Source organism: Athene noctua, chromosome 30 (genome assembly GCF_965140245.1).
Source record: "Athene noctua chromosome 30, bAthNoc1.hap1.1, whole genome shotgun sequence".
NCBI lineage: Eukaryota > Metazoa > Chordata > Aves > Strigiformes > Strigidae > Athene > Athene noctua.
In genome coordinates this window covers 1,209,299-1,228,280 of record NC_134066.1, presented here as the reverse complement: position 1 = coordinate 1,228,280, position 18,982 = coordinate 1,209,299, and the positions used below count along the sequence as shown (strand labels likewise).

The following is an 18,982-nucleotide window of genomic DNA, read 5'->3' as shown; positions in this document are numbered from 1 at the left end:
GCCCCCAGCTCGGGGGGGTCCCATCGCTCACAGAGAGAAGCTCCCCAACCCCAGAAGGCACCACTTAGGCTAGGAAGCCCAGAACGAGGTGGCCCAACAGCCCAAGAGATAGTCCTGGCTCCTGCTCGCTCTACACCAAGAGCCGGCGATCATCTATTTACCCGCTAAGGGCAGCAGGAAGCCCCAAGTTCTCGGTGGGGGCCCCGAATCGAGCAGCCCCCGAGCGCCTCTGGGCCACGGCCTCGCTCCGCGCTCGGATCCACCGGCTCCAGGTCCGTATCGGAGCCACTCAGCCCCGGGCAGAGGCAACACTGGAACCCGCTGTGGAAACCAGCGGGGCCGGGGCCGTCCCAGCGAGCGGAGAAAAAGGGACAACTGTGAATTTTCAGCGGATAAAACTCTTGTTTTCCTCCTTTTGGGAACTCAGAAATAAGACTAGGAGGGAAGGATGGAGAAGGGCCCCCGGGGCTGAAGGGATCTTCGTCTGAAGGAAAAAAAAAAAAAAAAAAAAGACACAAACTCGATTCTTTTCGGCAATAACAGGTGGAGGTTTTTAGGCTCAACCACACTCGGGTGTGGGAGCAGAGCAGGGAGCATCACCCCGAAACTCTGGGCCAGCAGCCGGAGAAGCACCAAGTCTGTGTCACATCGTGAGATTTTGCAACAAGCCCCCAGCAAACCCCCTCCCCTGGTGGGAGAGGGAGGCCCCGGGGAGATGCAAATCACCCCACGGAGGGGCTGGTGGAGACACGGGAGCTAGAAAAGCTCGTTAGCACCGAGTAGGGGCAGGTAATTCCCGACTTCGAGGCACAGGTTTGGGAGCAGATGAATGGAGCATTGAGCCCTGGGGTGGGAGACAGCGCCGTGGGTATTTACAGAAGCCACGTGTGTGTTTGTAAGGAATGTCAGAGACGCTAATAACTGGCTCTTTGGAAATATCGGGCAAAAAAATCTTGCTCATGTCTAGGAATAAGGATACAGGAAAGAGGGAAAAAAAAAGTCAATATGACCTGAAAATCCCCAGACTGGGATGGCCAGGCCGGCTGGGCAATATGATTTATTCTATTAATAAGCCAGAAAGAAGGGCAGGAATAAATGCTGAATGCATTTTTGGTGGCCGCAGAGGGCTGGGAGCCGCGCGGCCGGGGAGGGGGTGTGAGCCTCTTCGGGGTACCAGCACAGCCGAGGCACAAGCTGCCTTTGACAGGGCCATTTTCTCCCTGGCTTTTTTGGGAGAAGGGAGCCAAGGAAAACATGGGACTTGTTGATTTTTGTCCCTGGGACATTGTAAGGGGCTCTTTCAGCCCAGAACTACTGTTCAGAGCGGGACGGTGGGGGCTGGAAGCTCCTTCCCAGGGGTGGGGAGGGATGAAGCCCTAAAGCAGGTTACTGGGACGGGATCCCCGTTCCCAACTCACCACCTCCAGCTCCAGAAAGCACCAAAACCAAAGGCGATAACACCCAGCCTGCAACTGGAGAGGCCTTTTAACTCCAGCTCGCAGCAGCTCCGGCTCCTTCCTCCATCAAATGGGGCTAAAACACCTCCATAGCGTGAGCGCCCGAGCCTGCTGAGAGTGATTTATTTTAACTAGAAGGTGAATTACACAAAACAGCCTTCCCCGAGCAAGGGCTGCTCACCACCAGCGACACTCCAGCTCCTGGTGCGGGGATACAGCTCACAGTTGGTTTATTTAACTCTGAATCACGACACGCGCACGAAAAGAAAAAAAAATACGTTACTTTTTTTTTTTTTTTCCTCAGATCTTTACTCGCAGTAAAAGATAGAAAAAGGTAGTAAATGAACTTGGTATAAAACACACGGAGGGGAGAGGGAATGGGTACAATCCATCCTACAAAGAACACAATCTGGCAGGCGTAAGGGCTGAAAGGGAGAAGTTTTGTACAAAACTACTGCTTACAGGTAGAGAAAAAATGTATAAAATATCCCTCCCTATCTGGAGACAAAAATACAAAAGTGGACATTTTTTCATTCTTTACTTATACTTAAAAAGGTTATGTACATGAGAGAAAAGCAGGTTCAGCAGCTTGGGAAGCTCATCAAACACTCGCCGCTTCCTCCCACATCGCACTTGAGAATAAATTAAAACAGTTGAAAGCATCAGCACGGCCCCACCCGAGACCCTCTGGAGAGCCCAGAGGAGCAAGCTCTCGGGGTAAAACATTCAGAAGCGTTGGGGCACCCCCAAAAAATCCCTGGGTTTTGGAAGGGTTTTCTGTGCTTCTGAGTGTTTTACTTCTGCCCCCGTGAGCGACGGGGATGCAGCTCATCCTGACGGCTCCCGGGAGTCGCGCGCTGGATGGACTCGGAGGTACCTTTGGAAGAGCCTCTCGACAGGACGCCAGTGCCTGGCCTCTAACATGACCTTTGACCTTGCGTCAGCCTTTATCCCCAGGCAAAACATGTGCAAAATATCACGGAGAGAGAGGAGCAATTCATTCTGCTCAGCTGGGGCCCTCCGCGCAAGGACAAAGGTGGCAAGAAGCCGCAGCCCCGGCTCCTGTGAGGAGGCAAAGCTAGGGCAGGCAAAAAAAGAAAAAAACAAAAAAAACCAAAAAAAAACCCCCCACAACCGAAAAACCAAACCAACCCCAAACCCAACGCAGACTTTATCCTTTGTCACTCCGGAAAAAAGCGTTTGAAAATATATACAAAACAATTCAACAGCGCCATCGGCTCGACTCGTTTTGTACCTGAATTTCCGTGAGCGGCTGATACTAAAGAACCGGGAGACCACAAAAATGACTCTGCCACAGCGGCGTTTAACAAACAAGTTCCTTCCAGAGTTCCCTGGCTCCCACCTGCCACCCTCGAGGGATGCCCAAGCTGTCTCCAGCCCCCCCAAACCCCACAGCCAGGCTGTCCCGAGAGTGCCAGGTTTTAATCTCAGGTGGCGAGAGTTTGCGATGGGTGTGAAAAGGCCGGCTTTGAGGACAGAGAGGAGATCGTACAGGAGCAGAGGATGCAGCAAAAACGTTCCTCGACACGCAAACCCTCCCCTCCATCCACCCCCAAACAGGCTTTTGCCCACCCGACTTGGAGCTCTCCCAGCGCGCGAAGCATCAGAGCCCACCGAAGCGCCTCCCCCTTCCCTCTCTCAGGGTCATGCCCTCAGCTCCAAGCTGGCAGCAAGGGCTGCAAAAAGCAGAAAAAGAAGTTTTGTGAATGTCCGAAGCTGCCCCCTCAAGTCTCAGCACCTGAAATTGCTTGTAAAAATAGGTCTCGAAATACAAAACACAAAAAAAAAGGGGCGGAAGAAAAAAAAAAAAAGAAAAAAGGCAAGTGTGCTTCTGAACATTTCTATTGCGCATTGGTCCGTGAATGGTGTTTTATCAAAAATATGATACAGAGTTTGTTTGCTGTGTCTTTGAGTGAAGCCCTGGGCAGGTCCGTGCCCGCCGTGGCTCAGGGCAAATCCGGGCACTTCTGATACAACCTCGGGCACAGCGTCATCATAACAGCTTGCGGTGAAGGATTTCCCAGGCCATTCGCTTTCGGAAATAGGGCATGTGTTGCTTGGGGGTGGGAGGGGAGGAAAGAGAGAGAAGAGAAAGAAAAAAAAAATGTCCATCAGCGTGTCTGTCACTGCTGGGCTGTTTATGGAGCAGCCACGCTCCTGGGGCAGCTTTTGCAGTGGTGCCTCTGTGTGTGTGTGTGTGTGAAATTTCCTTTTTGGTTATGGAAAACAGGAGAGCGGGTGAGATCTAGGTAATAATGTAACTCTGAGGGTATGTATTCTGTAATAATTACAAGTAAAATATTCACACGTGGGATATTCCGTGGAGGCTGACAATGTTAAGTAACACTGAAATTCCCTGGGATTCGGGCTACAATGCCCCATTTCCATTGGGGTGAGTCCCGTTAGGGGTTTGTGAGCTCTCCCCAGCTGCAGCTGGGATGGATTTGAGCACAAGAGGAGACCCAGGGATGGCTTTAGAGGAACGGTTTCACGTGGTGCCACATCACCGTGGGCCAGCTCTACCCCAAGGAGCGGCAGGACGTTCCCTGCGTGGGATGGGGGCACTTTAAACCCCCAGAAAAGGAAGCAAAGTGTGTTTGGAAAAATCAGAATACGCACAGAGAAGGGCCACGTGCCCGTCTCTCCCCAAGCACGAGGGGCAGGCCAGGGCGGGGTGTACCTGAGTGAAGTTGATGGGCTTGTCTTTGGTGATGCAGTCGGCGTATTTGCAGGCAAACATCCCGCAGTCGCTGCCGTTCATCTGCTGCGGGATTTCCTTTAATGAAAAGGACACAAAATCAAATGTTATTTCCAGAGGAGCTGGTTCCCGCTCGTCAGCTTCTAAGGATGAAGAGTTCCAAGCAAAGGAACCTCTCTCAAACGAGGCAGGTCGGCAGAAACCACAGAACCACAGAATCCCAGAATCATCCGGGCTGGAAAAGCCCCTGAAGCTCCTCCAGCCCGACCATGAACCTCACCCTGACCGTTCCCAACTCCCCCAGATTCCTCAGCGCTGGCTCAGCCCGACTCTTCAACCCCCCCAGGGATCCCGGGGACTCCCCCCTGCCCTGGGCAGCCCATTCCAACGCCCAACAGCCCCTTCTGCACAGAAATCCTTCCTCAGAGCCAGCCTGACCCTGCCCTGGGCAGCTTGAGGCCATTCCCTCGGGGCCTGGCGCTGGGGCCTTGGCTCCAGAGACTCACCCCCCCTCTCTGCCCCCTCCTGGCAGGGAGTTGCAGAGGGCCAGGAGGTCTCCCCTCAGCCTCCTCTTCTCCAGACTGAACCCCCCCAGTTCCCCCAGCCGCTCCCCAGCAGACCTGTGCTCCAGACCCTGCCCCAGCTCCGTTGCCCTTCTCTGGCCACGCTCGAGTCATTCAATGGCCTTTTTGGGGTGAGGGGCCCAGAACTGAACCCCCTCAGCGAGGGGCGGCCTCCCCAGTGCCGAGCCCAGGGCTCAGATCCCTTCCCTGTCCCTGTGGCCACGCCAGGGCTGGTACAAGCCAGGATGCCATTGCCCTCCTTGGCCCCCTGGGCACACTCTGGCTCATTCTCACCCCCCAGCCCCTCTCTGACCGGCAGCTCTCCAGCCACTCCTCCCCAGGCCTGTAGCCCTGCTGGGGGTTGCTGTGGCCCAAGGGCAGCCCCCGGCACTTGCCCTCAGTGAAACTCCCCCAGTTGGGCTCAGCCCAGCGCTCCAGCCTGCCCAGGTCTCTCTGCGGAGCCTCCCCACCCTCGAGCAGATCAACACTCCCACCCAGCTGGTGTCATCTGCAAACGGACTGCGGGGGCACTCGATCCCCTCCTCTAGAGCATCAGTAAAGATGTTAAACAGGAGCAGCCCCCAAAATTGAGGTGGCACTGGGGCACCCCCGGTTCAGGAAACACCCCCCCACCACGTTCCACCTTGGTCTGGACAGGAATCTGCCACTGAAGATCTGGGATTTGTTCACCACTCGTTGTCACCACGAGGACGTGGCCGTTGGGAAAACCAGGAAAGGTGCTTCTGGGTCAAGAACAAAAGGACCAAGAGAAACTCCTTCTCCAAACCTCTGACTGCATGAACCCACCTGACTCTTCTTACTCAGCAACGACCAGCCATTCGTGTCGAACTCTTTCCTTTTCTTGTCAAGACTTTCCTGTTTTAAGTATTGCCTGTAGAATAAGAGAACAAAGAAAGCTTACTTAGAGGGACGGAGGAAGCCAGCCAGGACACTATATGTCAGTTTACCTAAGATGTCCTCTGCCATGTTTGCAGAATTAATGCAAAATGGAAGTCCAATATTTTCGTCTCGGTATTGGCCATTTTAAAAAGGGCTCTATAGACCCGGGCTTTGAGGCAGTCAAAAGAAGGACCAAGCAGAACTTAAAAACCCATCCAAAAAAAAGTACCTGCCAAGCAGAGAGTCAAAACCACAAATAAACCAGCGAGAACAAATCTAATTCATCAGAGAGTGACTCATGGCAGAGAAAAGCTCAGCAGCCATGGGGCTGCCTCAACAGGCTCCTGCAAGCGGAGCCTTATCCTCGAGGGGAGACCAGAGGGCTGAACTCCCTCTGGGATGGTGCCTCTACTCTGTTGAGGATTTTACTTAGCATAAAGGTAGACAGGAGGAGATTTGTCAAAAGTAACAGCACCCCAGCAGCTCTGGAACAATGGCCCTGTGTGTAAAGTGTGAAAAAAACCCACCACGAAGTTCGTCTCCAGGCTGGTGGCGGGTTCAGCTCACTGGCAGATGTTCTCCTGGAGCTCTTCTCCCAGGTTTCCCTTCCACACCTGATTTAATTTCTTCTTCCCACAGCAGAGGACAGATGGAAATTGCTTTCAAGAAGGGGGAAAGTTGGGAAGATGACCCTGATTTTCCAAGGCTTGGGGATGGAGGGGAGGCAGCCCTGGGAAAAGCCACCCCAAGTCCCCTCCGAGATGCTGCTGCAGGGACCGAGTCAAGTGGGAGAAGGAGCCAGGCGTGGCAGGGGTGGGATGTCAAATACTTCTCACAAGCTTTTAGCAGAGGGAGAAGAGCTGCACAGCCAGGCCCATTCCCGTTCCTAGAACCGGAGAACAAGGAAAGCTCATGGGTACTGGCCCATCTCCTCCGCCCAAAGAGGCTTCCACCAGTTTGGCCTAAATGATACCACTGGAAGAACAGAAAATTGGGATTTTTCTTCCTGCTTCCTTGAGAAAGTTTAGAAACTCTAACTTTAGAAACTCTTTGGACTGTGCCCAAATCATATCCAAGCAACTGCCACACACTTTTTCTTTGCATTTATGAACACCTTGAACCATTCCCTTCACTGGGAAGGATGGAAACGGGAGTTCAGGAAGGGTTCAGACATAAAGGAGGACTAGAAGGAGCCCACAGATGAGATGGGCCCAAGAGGTTCTTAGTGGCCCTAAAGAAGCCCCTCTCTGCTGCCTGCCACAGTCATTAAGTGACATTCAGCTTTGCAGACATCTTCTGCTCATCTCAGTTACCAAAACGACTGGGAAGATCTACAGAAACCATCTCCTTCGCCTTTGGCACCTTCTCAAAACTGCCCAAGGAGTCCTCTCACTGTCGTGTCTGTGATCAGAAAGTTTGGAAAGGAAAAGCGAGGGATTAGATGCTGCTGGCTCCAACGGAGAGGTCAAGAGAGCATCTGGCACGGAGAGGGAGGGAGGTTTGGCCGCCAACGCGGGGAGATGTGCCATCTTTTGGAAATCTGATCCACAAAGACTTGGCTAAATCGCATCTTGCTGTTAGTAAACGCTGAAACGCGATGGCTGGAGGGGGTGACGCGACCCGCACGCAAGCCCAAAAGATCTAAGTTTGAACTTGCTGCCTTGGTGCCAGTCAGGGGATTCTCTCCATCATAACTCCACAGAATAACTCCAAAGAAAAATTCTCCTGGGCTTAAGAATCGCTGAAACACCCAGGGGCCACTGAACAAAGTACACAAAGTGGCAGCAGAACGACCCAGCAGCCTCAGAACACGAAGCCAGCCCCTTCCTAGAGGCCGTGTCTCTAAAACGCAGTCAGAAAGATGTTTTGCTGGATGTAAAAGCGTCACAGAGGGGAATCTCTTTCCTGGCAGTCCCTCGAGGGCAGATCAGGTCCAGACAAGAGTTTTCTATCAGCCTTCATTAGCTGGACGCACGCACCCAGCCCAGTTCCCCAGCGCAGGGGCTGCTGGCCGCCAGCAACGGCTGTAATTGCTCTTGGGAAGCTCTTGGCTGCTTTGACTCAGCTGCAGTTTGGACAAGACAAGATCAGCAGGGGGTAAGTCTCAGGGAAAAAAAAAAAAAAAAAAACACCCAACCAAAAAAACCCAACTTTCACCGAGCACGAGAAGTCTCCATATCTCACCTCCAAAAATAAAACCTAACGGATGGAGAAGAAACTCCTTGCAACGGGTTCAAAACGAGGGTGAGCTGAGCCTCCAGCACGGCAGCTGGAGGAAGGGAGCAGATTATCTGCACCACAGCACAAACACGGTGACAACGTTAATTAATTAAGGGCCTCAATCGCAATTAAAAAAAAAAAAAAAAATCCTGGCAATTACTGCCTACTGCAGAACCCGTTCGAATCCTCAGCTAAAAAAAGAGCAGCAGCAGCACACAGCCCACTCTGTGTGCACGTTAGAGACGGGGGGTGAAGCCGTGCTGATAAATAAAAAGATGCATCAGAGTGGGAACAGGGACGAGGCTCCAAGCACATACGGAGCGGGGGTGGAGGGAGGACGCCAGCGCCAGACTCGTCTGGCAGCCGGGGGAGACACTGGGGAAGTTTAAAGAAGGAAAAAAAAGTGACGGGGTGGTTTTATCTGTGACCACCACAAGTCCCGCACGCGACGCCGACACGCGCGCAGCTGCCCAAGGAGTCTGAGTGGTTTGCTAGAAAAGGAAGGAAATAAGCCACTCCGCGGAGTTTGAGCTGACCGGGACTGTCCTCTGCGTGGGTTTTTCTAAAATCAGCCTCCAGGGATTTTACCCTGCACACGGGGATCAGTGAACAACAGACACGTCGTGTGAGAAATGCAGCACCGGTCCTGCCTAGGAAAACAGCCTGACCCACCTTTTGGGGCAGAACTGAAAGAAAATGCCTTGACTTCAAATCGTGAGACAACTCCAGGAGGCAGAACTTAGCAACTTCGTCAGGATCTCAAGGAGAAAAAGCCTGACACAATTTTGAAGCAGAATTACACACTGAATCATAAACCGAGATGCCCCGTCAAATCCTGCAGGTTTTCCAGCTAGTTTTCCTAAATCTGAAAAGGGATTTTTTTGTCTTCTCACAGCGCTTACACACACACAAAAAAAACCCCTGCCCGGGTGCCTCAGGGAATTGTTGAAATCAACTCCACGGTCCTGCTAAATGTCTAAGAGCCTTGTAGTAAAGGGCGTGTAAAGGGAAGCGTTTCAAGTGTCTGCTGCTAGCAGGAGATAAGAAGATTTCACAGGCATGAGTTGCCTTGTGCACTCTATCCCCTAAGCCTTGGTACACTAAAATCAAGTTTTTACACTAGAATTGAGTTTTTAAATCATTTTAACCGATTGGTTTATGTCCACTCCAACACACAGACCCTTCCAGCAGAGCTGAGGTTCCGAGCACCATGTTTCCCAAGGAGAAACCCCCCAAAACACCCTGAAAACCCTAAAACAGTGGCAGCTTTCTTAAAAATCCTCTCCAGGTCTCACACCCAAGCGGTGTGAAAGCCCAGATGCTGAAACAAAGCACGGCAGCCACCAAACCACCAACATCCGTGGGCCCTACTCACTCTTAGCCTGGCCAGTGGCTCTTTATTTACTCCGACACCTTCCCTGTGCCTCAGTTTCCCTCCTTTGTGAAGCTTGGCCAACGGTACAACACTCACCACCTTTAGGAAGCTCTAACGATTGAAAGCATGAAAGGGTCACTAACCATGAATAGGACCTCCGTCCCTTCTTCCCGGTGTGATCCTCCCACTGCATTCAACCAATAAAAGCCTCCTAAAAGGAAACAGAGGGAAAACAATTACGTCCAGGGCAACAGCGACCTGAAATCCCGGCTCTCTACCACTCACCCTGCGTGGCCGAAACACTCTCTATCCTCTGGCACTCTCTAGCACCAGTTTGGGGACCTGCTTCCTCGTCCCAGACCCCTAAACGAACCACGGGCAGGACTCCCGGGTCCCCCTCTCACTTCCCAGGTGCTTTACTTCACCAGACGTCTGTGCATTCTTCCTTGGAATCAAAAAAATTCAGGCTGAAAGGAACTGATTTCACCCCGACTATCCCTGCCCCAAGGCAGGCCAGCTCTGCTCGCAGCCTTCCCAAACACGGAGGTAGAAGCCACAGCAAAACTAAGAGACGTTGCCCTGAGCCATTTCCAAAGATTTTATACTTTTCCTTTCGACCACCACAGAACAGCATGGGAAAAAAAAAAAAAAAGAAACAGCTATTTTTAGTTATTTAAACGAATAACCGCGGTGCCCGCAGACTGCAAAGCACCTGAACTGGAAAACAAAGGTGCTAAATGGGCTGGAAATGGCATTTGTCTGCTGTCTGTCTTTATCATTATTCACATTCCTTGACTGAATGGGTGACACCTCTGCTGACACGCTCAACCTCCTGCCAGAAAACTCGGGATCACATTCCCAAGTCACGTCGGAGCGAAGCCGAGACAAGAAACAGAACCAAGGGCCGACCCGGGGTCAGCGCCGCAGCGACAGAGGAGCTGGTGACTGCGTTTTGTGAAGCACTTTGCAATCTGATTTGTATCGAGCCTGACGGCCCTACGTGACCAGGGACCTTCAAACCAAGGGGGATTCTCAGCCCTGCCCAGGTCAGAGCTCAGTTTGAATTGTGCTCCGTTCAGGAGCAGCGTCCAAATAGGGGGAAACAGTTCTGGATTTGACATGTGAGCACATTTTCTTCTGCAAGAGCTTGGAGAGGAGGCAGCCAGCTCTGCTCCATCCCAGGGCATCGCTCAGGATGGGGAAACCAAAAGTCCGTCTGCAGCTTGAACCTGGGAAGAACAAATTTAACCCAGCCCTGCTCCCTCCCAGGGCATCGCTCGGGATGGGGAAGCCAAGAGCTCGTCTGCAGTTTGACCACAGGAAGAACAACTTTCACCCAGCTCACAGCACAGTCGGCACAAGAAGAGACCCCCTGCAAACCTTTATCCATGATGCAAGAGGCATTCCCACACCCTACATCCCCCGCCGCGCTCTCCAGAATCAACTTCTTGAAACAAAGGGCCAAGCTACAGAGCTGAGCTTCGGCAGAGGCAGGAAAAGCTCCCACCTGGAGGAAGGGGCCAGGAGACGCTGTTTCTTCAAGCAGACAAGGGAAGGACCCCCATCCCTCAGGGTCTGAGAAGCTTTTTTCCTCCTAAGATGATGTCCAAGAGGACTCCGCAAGACTGGTGAATCCCGGTGTCCTGAAGAGAATAGGTCTGACACCTGTCCCTGCCCACCAAAATAACACCAGCCTCACTGGCAGATCTTCTGGGAAGAGGTGAAGTCAAGGCATCAGCAGGGGACTCCCACAAAGCGGCTCCGTACCTGCGGATCGCCTCCGCCACGCGTGGTGAAACACCAAGTGCGAAATCCAGGATGTTCCTCTGAATCCTCCTTTGGGGACCCAGGAAGGGACCGTGCCCACGGGAAGGGCTGTCGCTTCCAGAGCGAGCTCAGCAGCTGATTTTTTTTTTTTTTTAAACAGGCACAACTCAAAGAATTGTTACTCACAACAGTATCCTGCAGGCTTCGCTGTTTATTCCACCCATGGAGTCATAATAGGTGATGGTTTTTTTCCTGAAGTCTACAACCTACACAAAGAGAGATTCGTTAGTAACGCACGACACGGGGAGCTCACCCTGTGTCCTGACGCTCTGCCAACAAAAAGAAGTTTGGATCATTTCACAGCAGAGAAGGATTTTAGGGGACTTCCAGCACTTTTGATACAACCCTCCCCAAAAATCCCCGCCTTGCTGCCGTGTTATTTCCCCCACTCAAATCTCTAAAATCAGGCTCTTCCCAGAGCCCCCTGGTAAAACACAAGAGCACTGTGTCATCCTGATTGTTAACGCCACAGATTGATTTACTCAGTCTGCATAACCGAGCAGCTCGTGCTGAGTCCCCAAGGTGGTTTTTTAGGGCCCTGTGCCCCGTTTCCACACCATCACCCACCCGCCTTTCCGGGCAAGTTTAACAATCCCAGGAGGAGGTTTGAGCTAAGGAGGCTGACGCAGGTTTAAAACTCCACGCGTGATCTGTTACTACAGAGGTGCCAGCAGCCAAGAGAAGGGACGGAAGAAATCGGGGGCAGGAGGGACCTGTGAGGTATCTGTCGTCTAAATCTCTCTAAAAGGATCTCGCGGCAACGGCTCTAAAGGCGAGTTTGTGGGAACGTGGAAACAAGATCTTTCTCCAGAGAATAAGCCAGCCTAACCTGACCTTCACAGCTGCCTGTTTGGTGTTGTTCGTTTTTTTTTTTTTAAAAAAAAAAGACTAGAAACACACCAAAAATTGCAGCTATCTTTTGACTCCAGACTGTGATTTTAGCCACTAACACAACATTTTCCCCTCCGTGCAAACAACTGACAACAGCATCACTCAAAAGTCAGATTCTACCCGTAGCCAGGTGGGTTTATAGAACAACTACACTCTACTGTGAGGAACTAAAGCACTCACTGCCAGGCACCAATGCACTCCCAGATGAATAGGCACCAAGAGGAGATCCACAGAGAAGATATCCACTTTTTTAGTCCACCGTTTCACAGCTTGGTACCCCGCCGTTTTTAATTTGGTAAAGAAGAAAGTATTGAAGGCGTGAACTGCCGGCAAACCCTTCTCTTTGCTCCGCTCCATCAGCAAATTCATGTAGAAATTAATTATCTGGGAAAGAAAAAGCATCCAGGACATGTTAGTGGGTTGACACTTCTGCATAACGTTCTCTGCCCCGGTGCAAAATTGAGGAATTGGTTTTGCCTCTACCTGTCTCCTCTGAAGACCTGCCCCCAGGGGGATTTACAACAGCTCAAGAGCCTTAAAACCTTCAAAAATCCAGAAAGATTTAGGAATGCAGCCTTCCATATTTAAGTTTTACTTTTTTTTTCTTTAATCAAGTCCACGGTCAGGCCCACTCCTCCCAGTATGATTATTTCTTTATGTGCTTGGTCTGCACAGGGGTTTCTCCACAGACTGACTGCTCCAAAGCGTGAGCCACAGCCCACACAGTCACTCTCTGACTTCTTGCAGCACAGAGAAGACAAACACGTTTATTCACTTCAATAAATTGCTGAAAAAAACCCACCTTAACAGCCCAAGGTAGACTCAGAATCCCAGAATCCCTCAGGTTGGAAAAGCCCCTCGGGATCATCGAGTCCAACCCTCAGCCCGACTCTACAAAGTTCTCCCCTACCCCACATCCCCCACAGCTCATCCCAACGGCCCTGAAACCCCCCCAGGGATGGGGACTCCCCCCTCCCTGGGCAGCCTGTTCCCCTCTCTGACCACTCTTCCCTGAAACATTTTCTCCTCCTGCCCAGCCTGAGCCTCCCCTGTGGCAGTTTCCAGCCGTTCCCTCTTGTTCTGACTCCTCACCTCATCGTTGAGCCAGTTCAGGTTGTTGAGGGTCTGAATGTCCTTCCGAGTGATCGTTAACCGAAAAGCTTCGCTGAGGACCTCGTCCTGGTTCCCACCTCGGAATACATTCTTGATTTCCTTTTCCATTTCCTACAGGGAGGACACAGACAGCATTGGAAGGGAGAGTTCCCACTATTCCCATCAACCCAGTTTTAGTCTTTGCTCCTCAAAGGACAAACTCGTTCCCCAGCAAAAGGGAACAGCTATCTGTTTCTAGGCACAGATCTCTGGAAATTCCACTTGTGTTTAGATCTTTTACGCACACAAGCCTCTGTTTGTGTATACTAGATCCCAGCAGATGTTACCTCAGTGATTTCGGGGAACTCCTCTTCGCCATCAGCTGACTTGGCATCCTCCTTCTCTTCTGGGACCACAGTGACGGGGATTTCCTTCTCGAGGGGTACTCGAAGATTTAAATCCACCAGATCCTGCACCGAGTGTTCCTGTTCCTGCAGCCGCTGAAGGAGAAGACCCTTAGGTTTGGTGGTGTCCAAGGGCCCACGAGGGAGCTATGTGGGGCCAATTGTTCCAGGAGAGGCAGAAAGGACCACAGATGGGGGAACGTTCATCCTGGCCATGACACTACTGAGAGCCCGGCCACGGGGAATGGGCAGCAACAAAGACACCAGACCCCAAAGGGGGTCATTTTGCCATTTTTTCCGTTTCTAATTTGCTTTCTGTTCTATGGTTTAACATCCAGACTTGCAGGTTACTTTCAGTAGCGACTCTGTTACCTGGCTCTGCAGCTGTAAGGCCAGCGCTTTCTGCTCTTCAATCTGCCGCCACCTCTCCCGAGCTCGTGAATCATAGACACTGGTCCTGAAAAGCAAGAGTTTACGTGAACAAATCAGCGTTTTATTTCTACGCCTGAGCACTCACGGCACAAAAACAGAGCAGAAAACGGGTACTTACAGTTCTTTGATCCACAGTTCTGCCTGGAAGAAGGGGAGGCTAAAATGGGGAGAAAGGACAGGTGTAAGCATTCGCCTTCGAAAATAATCGCACAAAAAGCGATTTGTGAATATTATCTGAGGACAGTCCTGCAACAGATCTATCTGCCAGTGATTCGCAGTCAGGTTTCAAGAAAGAGGCTTGACACATCACACTCAAATTCCTGTAATTAGAGCAAACTGCTCTCTCTCCACAACATTCAGAGAGCCACTGGTCAGCTTCTCTGCATTCTCACCTCTCCGTGGAATTAAAAACAGTTAGTGCAGCCCATCCCTTCCTCTAGATACCACTTGACAGCCTCTTACCTTGGTGCTGGGGTTCTGGAATCCTTTACCTTGAGCAAAATGACAGAGTCTGACCCTAAAAAGAATAAAGTTGACAGAATGTTGTTACCCCCACAATTACCACCTGCTTCCACAACTGCTGCAGGAGTCCAAAGACAGAGAGGAGAGGGAAGAAGCAGGTTTGCCACACATATTTTAAGTTGATTGCCAGGTTTTGGGGCTTTCCTTTTGTGTTTTGGTTTGTTTTTTTTTTTTTTTTACCTTCAGACTGTGTGTTTGATGCTGGTAGATTCTCTTGCTGATGCTGGGCTGTGGAGTTACTGGACTCAAAGATATTGGGGGGATAGCTGGGGGCAGAGTAGAGCGACGGTTTGTGTGAGGGCTGCTCCTGTGCTCGGAGGACGCTGGTTGCTGAAGGGGCTGGTGCAACACTGTGAGCTTCAAACAGCTTTGAGTTCTTGCTGGAAGTTTCTTTCACTACGGTTTTGCTGGAATTTGAACACCTAGACCTAGGAACAACAGAAAGTTAAGTTCCCAGGGAATCCACGTGGTGCTGTTGGCTGGGGAAGAGCCTTTTACATACTCACAGGTGGAAGGGGAATAGCGAAGAGGGCTTGGACGTGGAAAATTGTTTTCCTGTGACCATCTGAAGCAACTGCCTGTAGATCTCTCGCTCCTCCTCTCGAACAGTCTGCGGGGAAACAACCAGATACATTGAGCCGACGTGATTTCAATATAGACACGGTGAGTCACTACTCAGATACATGTGGGAGCAGGGGTTTTGTCAGTGGAAGCACATCCAGGGGGCTTGAAGAGTTCAGCCATCAGCCTGGATCAGACCTACCGCAGTTAAGTCTGAGCGTGAGCAGAGCTGAAGGCGGCTTCTGCCTGGCAGAAGGAGCGAATCCAGCGCCAGACAGTCCATTAGAGCCACCTCAAGCACTTCACGGTGCCCCAAAAAGATCTCCTCAGATATCACCACCCACTACACGCTCTCCCAGCCTTTTCTTTACCTCCTCTGCCGTGCTGACGAACCGCCGGGGAGTTTTCTTGGGGCTAAGCAGGCTGCGGCGACACGGCCCGCTCCAGGAAGGGCTCTGAGCAGGTTTGATGGGAAAAGCCGACGCGTGGCAATGGTGGTTGGATTTTCCTACAAAACTGTTGGATGTCCCACTGCGAGGGGAGAAAGAAACGCTTTTATCCCACACCATGTGTGGTTTAATCTGTAATCTCACTCACCCCCAGCCCCAAACCCAGCCAAGAACCAGGCTACCTAAATGTGATGAGAAATGAGGATTTGATTTGAAATGAGGCCATTGAATGACTCGAGCGTGGCCAGAGAAGGGCAACGGAGCTGGGGCAGGGTCTGGAGCACAGGTCTGCTGGGGAGCGGCTGGGGGAACTGGGGGGGTTCAGTCTGGAGAAGAGGAGGCTGAGGGGAGACCTCCTGGCCCTCTGCAACTCCCTGCCAGGAGGGGGCAGAGAGGGGGGATGAGTCTCTGGAGCCAAGGCCCCAGCGCCAGGCCCCGAGGGAATGGCCTCAAGCTGCCCAGGGCAGGGTCAGGCTGGCTCTGAGGAAGGATTTCTGTGCAGAAGGGGCTGTTGGGCGTTGGAATGGGCTGCCCAGGGCAGGGGGGAGTCCCCGGGATCCCTGGGGGGGTTGAAGAGTCGGGCTGAGCCAGCGCTGAGGGATCTGGGGGAGTTGGGAAGGGTCAGGGGGAGGGTCATGGTCGGGCTAGAGGAGCTTCAAGGGCTTTTCCAACCCAGACGATTCTGTGATTGGCATTTTAAGAGCCATCACAAAGCTGAAGCCTGGCTTGATCCAAAACCACTGCCGAGGCCTGTGCGGCCGAACAGATGCCACCAGATGGCACTGCGAGGCCGAGGAGCCACAGCCTGGAAACCCCCAGCCAGACCTTCCTTCCCGCCAGATCCACCAGCTCCCGCTTCCATCCACGCACCACAAAATGGCTGCACCTCGCCCACAGACACCACTCCCCACATTATCATTTATCCAGAACAGCAGCTGCCCTCCCCTCACCTCGCTTCTCCTCACTCCCACGCCCAGGCCCACCTAACAGCTCATGAAAAAAAATACAGGGGGTTGATTTGGCATTTGTCTCGTTGAAATTAAATTTTCCCTATCTGCAAACGTTGGTCACTGTGAGGATTTTTCAGGAGCGATAAACTTGAGCCGGTCTGGAAAGGTCTGAAGCAACATGAGTTTATGCCAGCTGCAAAAACAGCACCTCCACCCAGCACCACACGCACTAACCAGCACATTTCCATCACAAAATAACACGTCATTTCTCCCCCCATTTCTCAGCGGTGTAATGATGTGCCTGTTCTCATCCCAGCACTCCTGATACACTCAAAACCGATCCGTTACACCACTAGCTTCCGTGAGAGGCAGGTTACATCACACTGTGTCCTTCCAAAACCAGAGCTCACACTTTTTACGCAGCATTTTTGCCACAGGGAGGTTTATAAACACTGAAAGGCACCTACAGACGCGGCCAACCTCGATCCACACAATTATTTCCTCCCTGGATTCGCTCTGTATTGACAGCAACGGTTTGAGTGGGGAAAAATCCCCACGTGAAGTTCCCCCAGGGCTCTGTGGGGAAGGTTAAACGTGGAAGGGAGCTGTACGCACCTGGGGTTTTTGCGAGCTTCAAGGTAAGAGCCTCGGCTCACCCTCGGCTTCTGTGGCACGGAGCCCAGAGGGGGAACCAAACCCCTCCACTGCCCGTTGGCGCTGGAGCCAAAGGCTCGAGGCTCCCCCGCTGCCCGGTAGCTCTCCGGGCAGGGGACTTCTGTAGGGGAGAAACACGGCAGCAGTCAAGAAAGAGCCACATCTTCCCACCCCTCAAGCTGCTTAGGGGAAGAAACAGCAAAAACAGGGCAGAAAACGACAACTTACCTGGGCTGTAATTGAGAGCACAGGACGCATTTCCAGCAGGGCAAGCGAAACCACTGATCTTGTTGGGTAAAAACTGCGTGAAAAGATTGCAGGTTTTTATTAGAAGAAAGCACAGCTCAAACTTAAACCTCGGGCGCGATAAAACTGTGGGAGCACATGAAACGTTACAGCTCCTCCCCAGTAACGTCGTTATAAATTAGTAATTACTGAGGCAGACTGGGGTAATAACACACTGGGGCTGGTCTGGCAATGCAGCCAAAGTGTCAGTCGCTCTCCAGGCCTCTCCTAAAACCCTCTCTGACCGGTGTGATGGCAGTTTTAACAGAACCACAGAATAATCCAGGTTGGAAAAGACCTTGAAGATCATCTAGTCCAACCATGAATCTCACACTAGGAGAGAAAACACAACGAGGAGAGAAAAACCCAACACTGATTTCATCTCTTTGTTGGGCAAAAATGATCAGCTTCACAGCTACAGCAGCGACTCGTCGAGACACAACTGCAGCGTCAAGAAACATGAATGCGCTCGCCGGGGCCGTAAGCTGAGCACACCCACGTGTGGGTTTACCCTCCCCAGGGCAGATTCCACGCGTGACCAGTTTTCCACCCTCGCTGGCAACAGCACAAACGGGGCGCTCGCAGCTTGGAACCCTTGGGTTCCGAGATGGGGGTGTCAAAACCACCCAGGTTTTGAAGTCAAGGCTCGGGGGGGGATGTTGCACAAAGATGCCTTTGCCCACGGTCACCTCTGACCCACGGGGATACCCCCAGGATGAGGAAAAGGGAACTAAAAGAGCCACCAGGCCCCCCCAAATCACAAGCAGGGGATCAGGCGGCCGCCGCACCTTGCTGTCTGGCTGGGAGAGAGGGTCCCGCAGGCCTGCGCGCGAGGGCAGGGGAAAGGCCTTGAACACGGAGCCGTGGTTGGCCCGCGCCGCGTCCCGGGCCTCCATCCTCATGGGCTCCGTGAACACATCAGAGGAAGAAGAGGCCCCCTCAGCCCTCCCCGGAGACGGCAAAGGAGAAGCGGCGAAGCCGTCTCTGTCCCGAGGGGCCGGGCAGGCTCGGAGAGCGGCGGAAGAGCGCGGACGACGCCGATTTTCCTTCTAAAAACGAAGATAACGAGAAAAAAGTCAGGGAAAAAGCACAAACGCACCCCCCCCCCCTCCCAACAGGTCAGCGCCTGAGAAAACCTGGCGGCGGCCCCGGGGCTCCCGCCGGGCAGAGAGCGCGGCCGGCGGTTCCGGCCGAGGCCTCCCGGCGTTCACCCCCTGAGGCGGCACCGCTGCCCCGCACACGGCGCGGCCGGACTCGCCTCCCCCCTCCCCGGAGCCGCCCGGCCGGGGCAGGCCGAGGCCGAGGCCCACCATGGCCGCTCCCACCGTGGCTGCTCCCGCCGCCGCCGCCCCCCGGCCCCGGCCCGACCCGGTGCGGCCGCTCTACCGGAAGCGGAAGCGTCCCGAGGGCGCGCGCGCCCTTCCCGGGCTCGGTGGCGGCTGCCGGCAACGAGGCGGACGGAAGCGGAAGTTGGCAGCGACGGAAGTGACGTCAGAGAGGCGCGGCGGGGGGGTGCGGACCGCGCGGAAGTGGCGCATGCGCCGTGAGGGGTGGAGGGGGAGCAGAAGGACCCCCCCTGGCGGCGCGGAGGCCCTGGCGGCGGCAGCTCGGGGAGGGGGGGAGAGCACGGGAGGGCAGCGACACCCTATAGGGCGTCACCCTATGGGGAGCGGATCATCCT

At 53.0% G+C, this 18,982-nt stretch overlaps 2 protein-coding genes across 2 annotated transcripts in view; one reads left to right on the top strand and one right to left on the bottom strand.

Annotated features, from left to right (window-relative positions):
- The window catches only part of LOC141971824 (uncharacterized), a 165,479-nt gene that overhangs the window by 118,323 nt on the left and 28,174 nt on the right, over positions 1-18,982 (top strand). The window lies entirely within an intron of this gene.
- SENP1 (SUMO specific peptidase 1) lies at positions 1,763-18,667 on the bottom strand. Its single transcript, XM_074929505.1, has 17 exons — positions 18,612-18,667; positions 18,090-18,350; positions 17,245-17,317; positions 16,978-17,137; positions 15,335-15,494; positions 14,909-15,012; positions 14,583-14,830; positions 14,343-14,397; positions 13,999-14,037; positions 13,821-13,905; positions 13,392-13,544; positions 13,045-13,176; positions 12,133-12,336; positions 11,188-11,267; positions 5,547-5,631; positions 4,159-4,254; positions 1,763-3,534 (listed from the first exon to the last, which is right to left on the bottom strand). Exons 1-17 carry the CDS (start codon positions 18,612-18,614, stop codon positions 3,472-3,474), a joined length of 2,001 nt encoding a protein of 666 aa, XP_074785606.1. The 5' UTR covers positions 18,615-18,667; the 3' UTR covers positions 1,763-3,471.